The sequence below is a fragment of the Phacochoerus africanus genome, chromosome 9 (assembly GCF_016906955.1).
Source record: "Phacochoerus africanus isolate WHEZ1 chromosome 9, ROS_Pafr_v1, whole genome shotgun sequence".
NCBI classification, from domain to species: domain Eukaryota; kingdom Metazoa; phylum Chordata; class Mammalia; order Artiodactyla; family Suidae; genus Phacochoerus; species Phacochoerus africanus.
Genome location: NC_062552.1, coordinates 2,381,324 through 2,395,872, shown reverse-complemented (window position 1 = coordinate 2,395,872; position 14,549 = coordinate 2,381,324). Strand labels below are relative to the sequence as shown.

The following is a 14,549-nucleotide window of genomic DNA, read 5'->3' as shown; positions in this document are numbered from 1 at the left end:
CTGGGGTTGTCGTGGCTGTGGCAAGGCCTGGGAACGTCCGTGTGCCACAGCCGGGACCATAAAAAGGAGAAAAGGATTCTAGGTCTAATGAATCATTAACATGGCCCTCAGGGGCCTCCTCAGCGCAGCAGACAGCACCTCGCTCTGGTGATGGCGCCCGAGGGCCTTGCTTTCCGTCAGCACATCAGAGCTCAAGCCTGAGGGGTCTGCGTGAGAAAGGGGAGGACTCCAAACAGAAAAGGCACAAAGCCCACAAACTCTGCACGTCACACTGCCCATGCTGACCTCAGATTTCTTCTGAAACCTTATTAAGACAACAGTAAAAGGGAACAAGGAAATAATAAAACCCTCGAAGACTGTGACGAGCTGTGACCACAGAGATGGCAACAGTGCCGTGAAAGGTTCCATGGACAGAAAAACAGCAGCAGATCCAATCCGAATCTTAGTGCAACAGGGACAGACAAGGCAAACACGAAACAAGTCAGTGCAGGCCACCAAAGCCCGGAAAGGCTCGGGAATGGGGGAGCTAAAGAGAAGCGGCTGAGATCCCCTGGGAAGAGCCTGACTCGATCTACCCCCTTTCCGACGCAGTGGGAAATACGCTCAGGCAGGACACAGAGAGGAGGTGGTGGCGGCTGTACAAACTGGCCCAAGGCACGTGGGGCAGGGGACACTGTTCTGGAAAGGGAAGGATTAAGGGAAAGCCTGCATCACGAAGGACCAGAACCCCACGGAGGGCCACGGCTTACTCTCCTGCAGGAGACAAGAGGATTCTGGAAACTCACTCGCCCAAAAGAAAAAAGATTCTGAGAAGAAGCAATGTACATATAGGTAAAATGATAAAGAACCAAAAACTCCACATAATAAACACATCATCATCCCTGACATGAGATACCATTTCCCCTCAAGAGAGAGAAAAAGTTATTAAAAAAATAAACAACCAACAATGTCTTGGAAGTTTCAAAAATTTAATGAGCACAGGAGTGGGGGGAGTGGCCAACAGAAAGGTAAGAAGGTAGAATGAGAAAACCTCTCAAGATTGTAAGTAGAAAAGGACAAACACAAAAGATGAGTGAGGGGAAAGTCAAAGTCCAAGTGGAAAAAAACAGAAAATAATGGGGGAGAAAGCAAAGAGAAAAAACAAAACGAGAGAATTTCCCAGAACAGGCAGCCATAATCTTCCTGTGTCCAAGGCGTATTACAGTGAAATTTCAAAACACAGGACATTTCTTATAAAAAGAGAAAAAAGCAAGCCCGATAAAAAAACGCCCAGTTATCCTCAATAGTAATAATGGAAACTAGAAATCAGTGGACTAATAAAAGTTCTTAAAATGCGGTGCAACAGGATTGGTGGCGTCTCTGGAGCACTGGGACGCAGGTTTGATCCCCCAGCCCAGCACAGTGAGTTAAGGATCCAGCACTGCCAAAGGACCTGGCGTAGGTTGCAACTGCGGCTCAGGAACTCCACATGCCAAGGGGTAGCCAGAACGAAAGTTCTTCACAACGAACGACTTCAATTAGAATTCTACTCCCTGACAGATCAGCAGTGAGAAATGGCATTTTTTAGAGCCAAAGGTCCCCAACAGTGTCCGTTTCGTGCACTTTCCTCGAGACATACTGCAGACGCATTACCAAAGCAAGGAGTGAGACATGGAAAGACAGTGAATACAGGGAATGGAATCGCAGCACGAGAGAAACGGAAAAGGGAACGCAGACGCCCTGGGAACTGGCTGAGCAGACCCCGGAGGCAGGAGCACACCAAGGAAGGTCCCTGCACCCCTCCCCGTCTGCTAAGGAACCAAAGGTGAGCACACAAACTGTGAGCAGGCACACCTGCGAGCAACGTGATGGAGCCAGGCAGAAGAAAGGTACGGGGCGGTATTAAAACCAACTGGTCAAAGACATCAATACATCCGGCAGTGACTTAAAAAAAACCCAAACACACTGTCAGAGAAAGCATTTCTGCTCTGAGAGCCAGGTGTGCAGAGCTGGGGTCTGCTGCTGTGAGTCACAGGTCTTGGCCCACTCTTCCTTCTGCGTCTGAGGATATCACCATTGCGATGCCGTCTCACAAGGACCATAGACAAGTTCATAGAAAAATAAATGCAGAACTACAATAAAGGACAGGATATGTACTGCTCTGCGATCTAGCTTAAGCCTAGCTCATTTAGTATTTACCTCTTTCAGGAACAGGAAAAGAAAATCCTACTTTAAAAACGATGATTGAATTTTTGATGAACACTGATTTATTTAACTGTGAAGAGAAACTACATTAAAGAGAAAGGAGCATGTGCGAAATATCACATGTTGGTAACAGGAGACTACGTGGGGTCACAGCTATAATTTTTCAGAGAAAAACAGTAAGAAACCTACCAGCTGGAGTTCCCTGGTGGTGCAGAGGATTAAGGATCCAGCATTGCTATTGATGTGGCTCAGGTCACTGCTGTGGGTTCCATCCCTGACCTAGGAACTTCTGCATGGCGTGGAAGCGGCCAAAACAAAAACAGAAAGCCTACCAACTGAGCTTCCAAACCATTCGGTTCAGAGTTCCCACTGTGGCTCAGTGCATTAAGAAACTGACTAGTATCCATGAGGACATGGGTTCGATTCCTGGCCTCGCTCAGTGGGTTAAGGATCCCAAGTTACCCAAGCTGTGGTCTAGGTCATGATGTGGCTTGGATGAGGCGGTGCTGTGGTGTAAGCTGTTGTCTACAGCTCCAATTCCACTCCTAGCCAGGGAACCTCCATGTGCCACAAAAGAAAAAAAGAGACATGCAGGGTTTGACGGATCAAACGGGCGTCATTACCTTCTCCGAGGAGATCGGCTTCTTCTTCTGGGAGACCGGCTACGTCTGAGGGGGGATCGGGACCTCCTTCTAACCGGAGACCTACTGGCTCTTCTTCGGGCAGGAGACCACCTACTGATGGGGCTGGCATCTTTTGACCTTTCCCGTCTACTGAGGATGTCATCTCGAGGACGTGTTCTTAAGGAGACCAAACACAAGTACAAAGAAGAAGAGAGCCAATCAGAATAAACGAACTTCTCCTACCTGCAGAGAACACCTTAAGAAGGGGCACAGAACGGAGTTCCAACTGTGGCTCAGAGGTTAATGAACCCAACTAGGATCCATGAGGATGCGGGTTCGATCCCTGGTCTCGCTCAGTGGGTTAAGGATCTGGCGTTGCCATGGCTGTGGCATGGGCCAGCATTTACAGCTCCAAGTCGACATCTGGCCTGGGAACCTCCATATGCCGAGGATGCGGCCCTAAAAAGCAAAAAGCAAATTTAAAAAAAAAGAAAGAAAAAAGAAAGGGCACATAACTAAGACGGTAAAACACGTTTTGTAACAAAACAAGTGCAGATGATCACAACGCCATTTTGGTGTGCTGGGAGACCCACAAGAATTATTAAAGGTGATGCACATTGTTAAAGCCACTGATTCTAACCCCAGACAGACCCTAATAAAATTTCCACAAGTGAGTAATAATATTCCAGTCCCTTAGTTAGAAGGCTGTTTTCTAAGTTTTACAACTGAGAGCCTGAGTTCTCTGTGGCATATGGAGGTTCCCAGGCTAGAGGCTGAACCAGAGTTGTAGCCACCAGCCTACACCACAGCCACAACAACGCAGGATCTGAGCTGCATCTGCACCCTACACCACAGCTCACGGCAACGCCAGCTCCTTAATCCACTGAGCGAGGCCAGGGATCAAACCCACGTCCTCATGGGTACTAGTTGGGTAACCACTGAGCCACGATGGGAACTCCCAAGAACCTTCCTTTTAATATACCAATCGAGAACAGAAGCATCTTACAACCGACAGTAACCTTCCAACAGAGGGAACGTAAGCCATTTTTCAGGAAAAAGGACACTCCTTCTGGTCCCGGAAGTAAGAATCAATGTGACTTCCCTGGAAGGAAACACGGCTGTAACTTTCTAGAGAGCAAACTCTCATCGTCTGAGACGCTACCCTTCAACTTCTACGAATCCATTCTGCAAAGAAACTGCACACATAACGAAAGGTCATCTTTACACACAATCATGAAAAACTGGGACCAAGTTTCATCGCTCAAACCAAGTTTCAATTTTCATCAATTTCAACAAGGGAATGTTTAAATGTATCATATTATGGTACGTCTATGCGGTGAAACATGTTGCTATTTATTACATAAAGAAAATCACTGTTGGCATAACTAGTATGAATTCTATTTTTAAGAAAAAAAAATACAGGAATTCCCATTGTGGCACAGTGGAAACAAATCAGACGAGGAACCATGAGTTGTGGGTTCGATCCCTGGCCTCGCTCTGTGGGTTAAGATCTGGCGTTGCCGTGAGCTGTAGTGTAGGTCACAGCTGTAGCTCTGATTCAGCCTCTAGCCTGGGAACCTCCATATGCCGTGGGTGTGGCCCTAAAAGAAAAAAAAAAAGCTCCCTCCCCCCCCAGCCAAAATACATACATACAATTGTATGTGCATAGGAAATTTTTTTTAAAAATATTCAACTCTAGCCTTTAGTAAATCCTCAGATTTTCCTTTTCAAACTGAAAGCCACTGAAAGAGGAGAGGATCCCTAAGAAAGAAGTGAAGCAACACAATGTGTAACACCACTTCCAGGCAGGGAGAAAAGGCAGGGACCACTTCATTTGAGTGTCTCTTAGGATGGAGCCCTTTGAAAAACAGCATTCTTGAAGCTTCTCATAACACAGGAAGATTTAAAATTCAAGGGCAGTTTATATTTATACCATACGCAGTAAATATTAAGATGCAACAGTAGATAGCTAGGAGTTCATAACATCTCTGCCTGGTATGAGCCAACATTCTTCTAGGCAAAACCTGGTTGCTAATTTCACACACCTAATTGCTAAATACAAATATATTTAAAAAATCTGTTTCTAGGAGGTCCTGCTGTGGCACAGTGGGTTAAGACTCCGACTGCAGCGGTTCTGGTTGCTGTGGAGGCAAAGGTTTGACACCCTGCCCACACAGTGTGTTATGGGGCTCCATGCAGGTCATTGCTACGGCCTGGATTCAGTCCCTGGCCAAGGAACTCCATGTGCCATGAGTGTGGCCATTAAAAAAGAGAAAAGAAAAGAAAGAAAAGAAAAAAGGAAAGAAAACCAGTTTCTAAAGTAGTTTAGACTAATCTGAAGACCACCACCCGCAGGCCCCAAAATCCTTTCTGTGCCTTGACTTTTCAGTTCTGTGAGCCTGGGTAACTAAACAGTCTCTCAATCTATTTTCTCACTTATAAATTAAGTCTGAGAACCACTCCACTTCATGAGAGATAATCATGAGAATGTACGAAAAAAAGAATTGATGGACTAAATGTATTATATAAATATGAATGATTTTCGTTATTAATAAAAATAAAATCTTTTTTGTACTAGTCATGCTGAACTTAAAGTTTTTCCCCCCAACAATGAGATTGTAATTATATGAATCAGTAACAAAAATTTCTACTTTCAATTTAACTACATTTTGGAAACCAAAAGCGTTTCGGAGTGCCAACAGAGTGTTAGATCACGCCGACTCAAAAGAATGGCCAGACGATGATCCTTAAACTGATACCTCCAGTTTTTAAAGTTAAAAAAGACTCAGCCCACACCGTTCGAAGAAAAATGCCGGTTCTACAAATTACCTCCCTTTCCTATAAATCAGTATACAGACTTATCACCCAAATTACTTGGATTTAAAGGATTCTGGGGAGTTCCCGTCGTGGCGCAGTGGTTAACGAATCCAACTAGGAACCATGAGGTTGTGGGTTCGGTTCCTGCCCTTGCTCAGTGGGTTAAGGATCTGGCGTTGCCGTGAGCTGTGGTGTAGGTCACAGACGCGGCTCGGATCCCGCGTTGCTGTGGCTCTGGCTTAGGCCGGTGGCTACAGCTCCGATTGGACCCCTAGCCTGGGAACCTCCATATGCCGCTGGAGCAGCCCAAGAAATGGCAAAAAGACAAAAAGACAAAAAAAAAAAAATTAAAGGATTCTGGGAGCTCCCGTTGTGGCTCTGCAGTAATGAACCTGACTAGTATCTGTGCGGATCCCTGGCCTCACTCAGTGGGTTAGGGAACCAGCGCTGCGGTGAGCTGTGGTGTTGGATCGGGGTGCCATCGCTGTGGAGCAGGCCGGTGGCTATGGCTCTGATTTGACCCCTAGCCTGGGAACTTCCACATGCCGCAGGTGCAGCCCTAAAAAACCAAAAAATTAGAAAAATAAAAAGAGGAGTGATTCTGCAAATCAGATGCTGAATTAGGAACTTCAATACTGGAAAATCACCCCCCAGTCGAGACACTGACCCACGTGCAAACACTGACACGGTCAGTGGACAGGGTTGTTCCTCACGCTGTAAACGCATCACCCTCTCCTTTTAAGACCCGAGGCGCTGGTAAAAGGCACTAAGGTTTGAAAGCAGGTTACCGTGGAGAAGAAAGGCGTCTGCGTTCAGGCTCCCTGCGTTTTCTCTCCAAGGAGCGGCTCTTGGCTCTCCTACCAGGGGACAGAGTTCGGGAGGGCGACTTGCTCTGCTTAGACCTTCTATCGTTTACGAGCGGAGACCTGCTTCTTCGTGATTTATCACGTTGTTTCGGAGACAGACTTCTTCTCTTAGGACTACGACCAGGTCTCCTACTGGGCGACCTGTTTTCCTTCCCAGAAGAGGCATCTTTAGAGGGAGATTTCACCGGTTTCTTCTCTCTATCAGTTTCTGACCGTTGTGATTTCCTCTCTTTGGACCGTGACCTTCTGTCTTTGGATTTACCTCGCGCGTCAACTGGGGATCGAGATTTTTTGCCTCGATCCCGACTTCTACTTTCATTTGTAACTGGGGACTTTTTCCTATCTTTTGGCTTACTTTTGTCTTCGATCTTGACCTTGTCGTCGGGGGGAGATCTGGCCTTCCCAATCTTCTCTTGAGAGCGCCTTCGGAGGGCAGGAGACTTCGACTTTCTCGCTTGGTCTTGGGACTTGCTCCTTTTGGAGGGACTTCTGGACTTTTTCCTCTCCTTCGACTTGCTCCTCGTCTTCTCTTTAACTATCTCGACACCTCCCTTACTCTTCTTTTTCTCAGACCTATGTCTAGTCCGTTCTTTGGATCTGCTTTTGCTTCGCTTTTTTGCACTATTTTTATTGTCCATAAGTTCAAGTTTCCCCTTGGTGCTCGAAGACCTAGTACTAGGCCTGTTCCCGTTTCTTGCTTTGTCATGAATCTCCCCCTCTTCTTCAGAGCCAGACTCGTAACCCTGTAAGATGAGCCCCATCCCAGACTGGACCTTTCCTTCCATTAACTCATTGTCAAGTTCAGCTTTAATCAAGGCTCTCTGTTTCTCCAAGTCTTCCAGCAGAGCTAAGTCATCGAGTTTAGTTCTTTTGGCTGGAGACATACCTTCTTTGTCAGACGCATCAATCACCTCTTTTCTTTTGTGTTTCTTATGCTTATGCTTGTGCTTATGCTTTTTATCCTTGTCTTCTTCTGAAGAATGTTTATGTTTCTTGTGTTTACTTCTGTGTTTATGTTTCTTTTTCTTGTGACGACTGTGCTTGTTCTGAGACTGGTCTTCTGACACTTCTCCATTTTCTTCATTTACACTCTTTTCCGAATTATCAGCATCTTCCATCCTATAAATGTATCAAACACATGTAAAAGTCACATAATTTATCACACATTCATAAAAAATAACAGTAATGATAAAATACATCTCAATGTAATACATGAAGTTAGTCGCTGAAATATTTTATTTCAAAAGTATGTGGCAAGAACGGAGCTGAAGAGTGATTCAACCGTAATTTGTTTCTAATGGTTGAACTCAAATACCAAACGTAGTACAGGAAATACATAATTGGGGAGGCTAACCGTTATACTTAACAGAAAAAGGGAATCCAAACCAGGCTACAGCCAACTGTCATTAATACTGACTCCGTGAAACAGTCACTCAGGAACTCGGCTGTTAAACCAGCACCTCCCACACAGATGCATGGGATTCTGGGAGGACACGGCCGAGACAGGCAGAGCCCAGGAACTGCAACGCTGGGCTGCGGGACGGGCTGTGTGTGATGACACTGCTGTCACACAAAGTGCTCGAGAAGTACTAGCTCTCCACATGTCCCCACGGCAGATGACACTTCACGTTCAAGGAGGTTTGTGGCACTCGCCTAAGGTCACAGGCATATCAAGCTGGTCAGAAGACTGGTATTGATGCAACGTCAGAGCTCTTGCACTTGCTCAAAGGTGCTTGTGAACCGTCAGGTCATGTCACCCTGGGAGCGAGACCTGACTCCCATCTCCCGCATTTGGAGTAACACCCCAGCCCCGCTGCCCCAGGCCAATAAGACAGGTCGCCCCCCCCCCCCCCCCCCCCGGCCTGGGGCTGTCCCTGCGGTCCCCGTGCCCGGAGAGCCCTCCTGAGTACATGCTGCTGCCTCCTCTGCCTCCCTCTGCTCTGCACTCCCATCACACTTTCTCAAACCGGCCAAGTTTCCAGACCAATTCCTTTGAACCGCAATCCCCACCCCCACCACACACACTCACTTTCTCTGCTTCATTCTTCTCCAAATTGCCACCACCTCATAGGATGTCTCTGTCTCTCCCGATGCTCACATAAGCCCCACGAGAGCAGTATTTTGATCTGTTCCGCTCACTGCTCTATCCCTGAGGCCTAGGAGATCAGCTAACCCAGAGACGGCGCCCAAGAAGCATTTGCTGGGTCAAAGAAACGACCTGGACAGAGAGACTAACACACAAATGGTATCACTGGCTACCACTGGCTTATGCCAACTCTTCTCAACTCTCCGCTCTTGACGGTGAACATTCTGCTTTTGCTCAGTTATTTCCCCGGTGCACACGCCTACTTCTTGACTGCAGTACCCCAGACCGCTGAAACGTAACCTCCTCCCCCACAAACATCTGCTCTCTTAACCCTTTTCTAATGCTTCCTATAATTTCCAAGTCTTCCAAGGAGCTTCAAAGCGAAATTCTTAAGCGTTCACCTACAGAGAAGTAATGTCTTTTAAAAGAAGACTGAGCTCCTAAAGCTTCTAGAATCAGGATCTACTTCACGATGCCCAAGCCCCCGAAGGGCCACTCCGAGAGACCTGTTTCCACCGCAACTTAACGAGTGTTAACGCAAGAAACAACGAGCGGGTTACCGACAGGACGCTACTAGCACCTTAGAGCCAGCTCGGTCGGCCCCAGAGCTCTGCCCGCCTCGTGCCAGGCCAAGAGCAGACCTTCAGCCTCTTGCGCTGATCTCTCAAGGCAAATTTCAAAGTCAATGACCACTGAGGTCCGACTAGGTCAATCAGGAAACTTGAACTCAATGAGTCAATGACACCCATGACAAGTCACAGACAGTGAACGAGCGTGTGCTCGGTCAGGTTCATTAGCAAGAGTTTTCTTCTAAAGCTTGAGGAAAAGCTTGCTTGTTAAGGAATCTAATAGGCTTCTTGGATGGTTCATGTGAACAATAAACACGTATATAAATCCCGCACAGACTCGTTTACGCTTTAACCTTTACACTTTGCAGTCGAACCCTGCACGTTGCCAAGGCTGTGTCTGGCCCGAGACAGGGCTCGCTGAGACCTGAGCAACATCCTTCAAATCTCACTGGGAAACGAAGCTGCGTTCAAAATGCAGACAGTGCGCGAGTGTTCGAGGCCATTTAATCAAGTATTTGGTTAAATGCAACGTACAAGTCTCACCCTTCCAACAACCGAGGTCGTCGTGGGGCACAGGGCGAGATGTAAACAGCCGTGCGACAGCTTTAAAACAGAGTGACCGACCGCCAGCTGCTCATGCTACTTTAATTTCCTCTTTCAAGTATTTTTTTCAAAGAACATTCTTAGTAACATCTTATTCAGGAGGCATTCGATTAATGCTTTGGAGATGGGAGCAATGGTGAACAAAATGAATGCCATTTCTTTTTACAAGAAAAATAGTGAAGCAGTTTCTCTGACGAGTTAAATTACCTTAACGCAGAACTAACGTAGATTAAAAAAAATAAGAATGGGAGTTCCCGTCGTGGCGCAGTGGTTAACGAATCCGACTAGGAACCATGACGTTGTGGGTTGGATCCCTGCCCTCGATCAGTGGGTTAAGGATCTGACGTTGTAGGCCGGTGGCTACAGCTTCAATTCAACCCCTAGCCTGGGAACCTCCATATGCCATGGGAGCGGCTCAAGAAATGGCAAAAAGACAAAAAGACAAAAAAAAAAAAAGAATGGATTCAGAAGACCGACTAGTGTTAAAGCGACCCTTTCCACCCCCACCATTTCCAAGTCAGGTTTGGAAAATTAAGTTTCAAAGAGGTAGAACTATCCTATCATAAAAATGGACCTTTCTGGGACACTGAAAATAAATAAAAATGATCTCAAACCTTAAAGGCTATTTTTAAAAGGTGTCACAATGGACAGTGGGAGACCAGGCAGAGCATTAGTCAGGTGCAGGGCTCTAGGCTCAGACTGCCTGGGCTTGAATCCTCCATCTGTCACTTACCATGACCTCAGGCAAGTTAACTTAATTTCTCTGTGTTTCAGTTTCGTCATCTGTAAAATATGGGAAATAGCAGTGTCCACCTCCACAGGGTTGTTGTAAGGACTGAATGGCTTAGTATTTGTTCAGTGCTTTGAACATGACCCGGTCTAGATTAAGTGCAAATAAGTCAACACATATAAAGTCTTAAAAGCTTAAAACCATTAAAAAGGCTGAGCTAATGAGGCTGGCAAATGTGAAAGTCACTAGAAAGCCTTCAGCGAACTTAAACACTATCATATGTTTACTTCTTCCAAATGTTCCCCTTGGAAGAGAGTCCTCAGTGTCCTGGAAAGAACTTGTCCTGGAAAGACACTACATCTCAGCATTCACCGTGGACAGCCAACAGGGTACCCGCTTTCTCATCAAACTGTCATTTTCTTTCTTTCTTTCTTTTTTTTTGGGGGGGGGGGTCTTTTTGTATTTTCTAGGGCCTCGCCCGTGGCATATGGAGGTTCCCAGGCTAGGGGTCTAATCGGAGCTGTAACCACTGGGCCTACACAACAGCCACAGCAACTCGGGATCCGAGCTGCATCTGCAACCTACACCGCAGCTCACAGCAACGGATCCTCAACCCACTGACCGAGGCCAGGGATCGAACCTGCAACTGCATGGTTCCTAGTTGGATTTGTTAACCACTGAGCCACGACAGGAACTCCTCCAAACTGTCATTTTCTTTGTGAAATATTTTCAAATAAGCAAAAGTGGGACACATATAGACCAAGTATTCTATGCACACCAAGTGTTCTGAGCAGAGGGAGTGGAATGAAAGACTATTCATGCTGTCATTCATATGGCAGGGCCTACAAATTATTATTATTATTATATCTAGTGTTATTTGAACATGTAAATAAAGAGGGCTGAACCACTCCTCAAAAGCAATCGGAACTGTCCCTGAAATCAAATAAGTGAACATAATACATAGAACTTTAAACCGATTACTAGAAAAATCATCTGCACAGTCTAAGACCTGCGCTGTCCTGGCACGAAGACATAACTGGGCCACACTGTGAAGTCGATGAGAAAGGCAAAGTCTAGTTAAAACTTCAGAACCCATTTGCTCTCTTTTAAGTAAAATTGTTAAGATGATAAATCTGCTTTCAGAAGCTCTTGATAAAAAACTCTGTACTCCCTGTCTAGCTGAGCAAAGCAAATCACCGAAGGGTCCAGAGCTGGGTGAACAGCACCGGTGGGAAGATTTCCACCCTCTCTCAGCCCAAAGTTGCTGGGAGACTATATCTGCCTCTTTCCTAAGATGGCTAGAAACAAATCAGTTAATGCAGATGCCAAAAAAAGGGTCGTTATAGCAATACTGTTTTAAAATCCATTCTTATGTTCTTGAGTTTCCCTATCAAACACATGAAAAACGAAACACCGCTTTTAGTTAAGCAATGGTTAGCCCTGCCGCACATACAAGTAGGTTTTCACTCGGCCGCACATAATTAGCTTAATTACAGACGTGAAGTGCTTGGGTTCGGAAGGTGGTAACAATGCCCATTATTTCTCCCACTCCCAAATAAGCGCTATAAGCTCTGGCTAAAAACACTAGGCCTCAAAACCGAGAACTTGATCTTACTTTGCCTCAAGTTCGCAAGCTGGCAAATGAGTTGCAATGGGCAGGGGGATGAATATCGGGTGGATGCTGGAGGAAGTACCCCGCCAGCCACAAACTCTAGCTCTGGGATGGTTAAGGAGGGCGGCCCCGCGCCCTTGTCTTCCTGCCTCCAGGTCCTAAAAGTGACACCGGCACCAGGACCACCGGGGGTACCGCCTGCAGAGGGAAGGTCTCAGGGCTCGCCCGCTGCCGCCCGGCTGCTCCGGGGGTCCGCACCGAGGCCGCCGGGCTGCAGCCAGGGGCCTGGCTCATCCCCGCCGAGGACAGGCGGAAGGCGCGCCCGCGCTGGGGCCTCGCGCCCCGGACCTGTAGAGGCCGCTCGCGCCCACGCCTCCCGGGGCAACGACGCGGCAGGCCCCGCCGCCCTGGACCCAACAGCCGCGGCCTCCGGACGAGCGGAGCGCGGCTTGCCGCCCGCCCGCGCCCCACGACCCGCGCGCGCGCGCGAGGCAAAGTTTGGCCGTGGCCGCGGGGCCCGAACTTTCCCGCCCGCCTGGCAGCTCTCCGCCGGTTCCCCCTCGGCCGGGCCCGGACGCCGGCCTTCCGCGCTCCCAGACTACTTACTCTGGCTGTTCCCGCAGCGTCGGAGCCTCCGCGGCGGCCATCTTGAACTTCCTGACTCCTCGGCGGCGGTGGCGGCGGCTTCCCGGACGGTGGGAGCCAGTGGAGGCGGAGGAAGAGAGAGCAGGGTCCTCGCGCATGTGCCGACCGCGTCGGGAACCGTGGAGCTGAGGCCGCTCGAAGAATCCGGATATAAAAGTGCATCCGGGGACGGGGCGCGCGAGCGTCGTGACGCACTTCCGGGGCGGGGCGGGGCTGGGCTGCGGCGCCGGCTCGGGCCGTAAGCGGTTACGTTGCCTGGGCTGCGTGCTGGAACCCAAGCGGAGTTCTGGGTGCTGGGGGGAGGAGGGAGCGGAGGGAGGAGGCTGTCTGCACCGTGGCCGCAGTTCTGAGAAGCGGTTTCACTGTGGGACCCAGACTTGGTTAAAATTCCGAAACTAGGGCAAACAAGAGCAACGCTGGGAGCATAATAAATGCTTTTTTATTGCCTAGCATTAAGGCATTAAGGGAAAGCTTGTAGAAAGGCAAGTTGAGAAAAAAAGGTAGGGCTGGAGCCAGGACAGAGGGAGCTATTGTTGATACATTTATTTGAAATCTTCAGGATAAGGATTCAGGAGTCCCTTGCTCCTGTTCAGGTTCGCTGGTTCCGTAAATTGAATTTTTAAGTAATATTTTTGGCCCGAATACCTTCATGTGATTGTGTTTCCATAATAATGGCATCTACAGTAATGCGATTATGTAATGGTTGTGTATCTCATTATGAGTAATGAACTATTGTATGAGAAAACATTTATTGGCTCTTGGAGAGCTTTTAACGTATGTTTTTATATGCTCTCTCTCAAAAGTATCTTTCTCCGTGATCCGAAACTTAAAAGCAGGGTGGCGATCACTTTTATTCTTGTCAGCAACTGAGTTTTTGGGGTTTGGCCTAGAATTTTGACCTCGGAATATCTGATCTTATATACCTCATGATTTTATAGAGGGGAGGAGTTACAAATATTCCAACAAAATAAGTCCCTGGTTGGCTGAATTCCAAACATGTTAAAATGTTAATAAGCGTTTCCCCCCATGAATATTACTAACATAGAACATTAAATCAACCTTGGATATTTATTGACTTTTGGGGGTTGCCCCACCCCACACCTATTGTAGCATTTCCTTTTTTTTTTTTTTTTTTTTTGCTTTTTAAGGCTGCACCCCCGTGGCATATGTAGATTTCCAGGTTAGGGGTTGAATCAGAACTGCAGCTGCTAGCCTAAGCCACAGCCACGCCAGATCTGAGCCGCATCTGTGACCTATACAGCTCACAGCAATGCTGGATCCTCAACCCACTGAGCGAGGCCAGGGATCAAATGAACGTGCAACCTCATGGTTCCTAGTCAGATTCGTTTCCCCTACGCCACAACAGGAACTCCTGTAGCATCTCTTTATATGGTCCTTAATTCTATTCTTTCCTTTATGAAGGCTTTCTCTCCCCTTAATAATCAAATTCAGGTATAATAATTTAGAATGCTGCTGCTGCTTTTTTTTTTTTTTTTTTCTCTCCTTTGGGCATCGCCTGAGGCATGTGGAAGTTCCCAGGCCAGGGATCAGACGGGAGCCACAGCCTCCACAATAGCAGTGACATTGCCTGATTGTTAACCTGATGTGCCACCAGGGAAATCCAGAAGGCTTCTTTCAAAGAAAATAGTTTTCAGAACTATGTTAAGAATGGTTTATATTTTCTTTCTTTCTTTTTTTTTTTTTGTCTCTTTGCCTTTTCTAGGGCCCCTTCCCGCGGCATATGGAGGTTCCCAGGCTAGGGGTCCAATTGGAGCTGTAGTCGCTGGCCTACGCCAGAACCACAGCAACGTGGG

At 47.4% G+C, this 14,549-nt stretch overlaps 1 protein-coding gene across 20 annotated transcripts in view; it reads right to left on the bottom strand.

Annotated features, from left to right (window-relative positions):
* Positions 1–12,900, bottom strand: part of PRPF4B (pre-mRNA processing factor 4B) — a 34,515-nt gene extending 21,615 nt beyond the window's left edge. For all 20 annotated transcript variants that reach the window (XR_007137244.1, XR_007137245.1, XR_007137243.1 and 17 more), the window contains exons 1-3: positions 12,697–12,900; positions 6,413–7,609; positions 2,808–2,984 (exon numbers count right to left, since the gene is read on the bottom strand). Coding sequence is in view for 3 of the 20 variants with exons in the window: in XM_047797821.1 (XP_047653777.1) it covers positions 2,808–2,984; positions 6,413–7,609; positions 12,697–12,833 (1,511 nt within the window). In the remaining 17 variants the exon portion in view is untranslated. The remainder of the gene's footprint in view (positions 1–2,807; positions 2,985–6,412; positions 7,610–12,696) is intronic.
* Between the last annotated feature and the right edge of the window lie 1,649 nt (positions 12,901–14,549).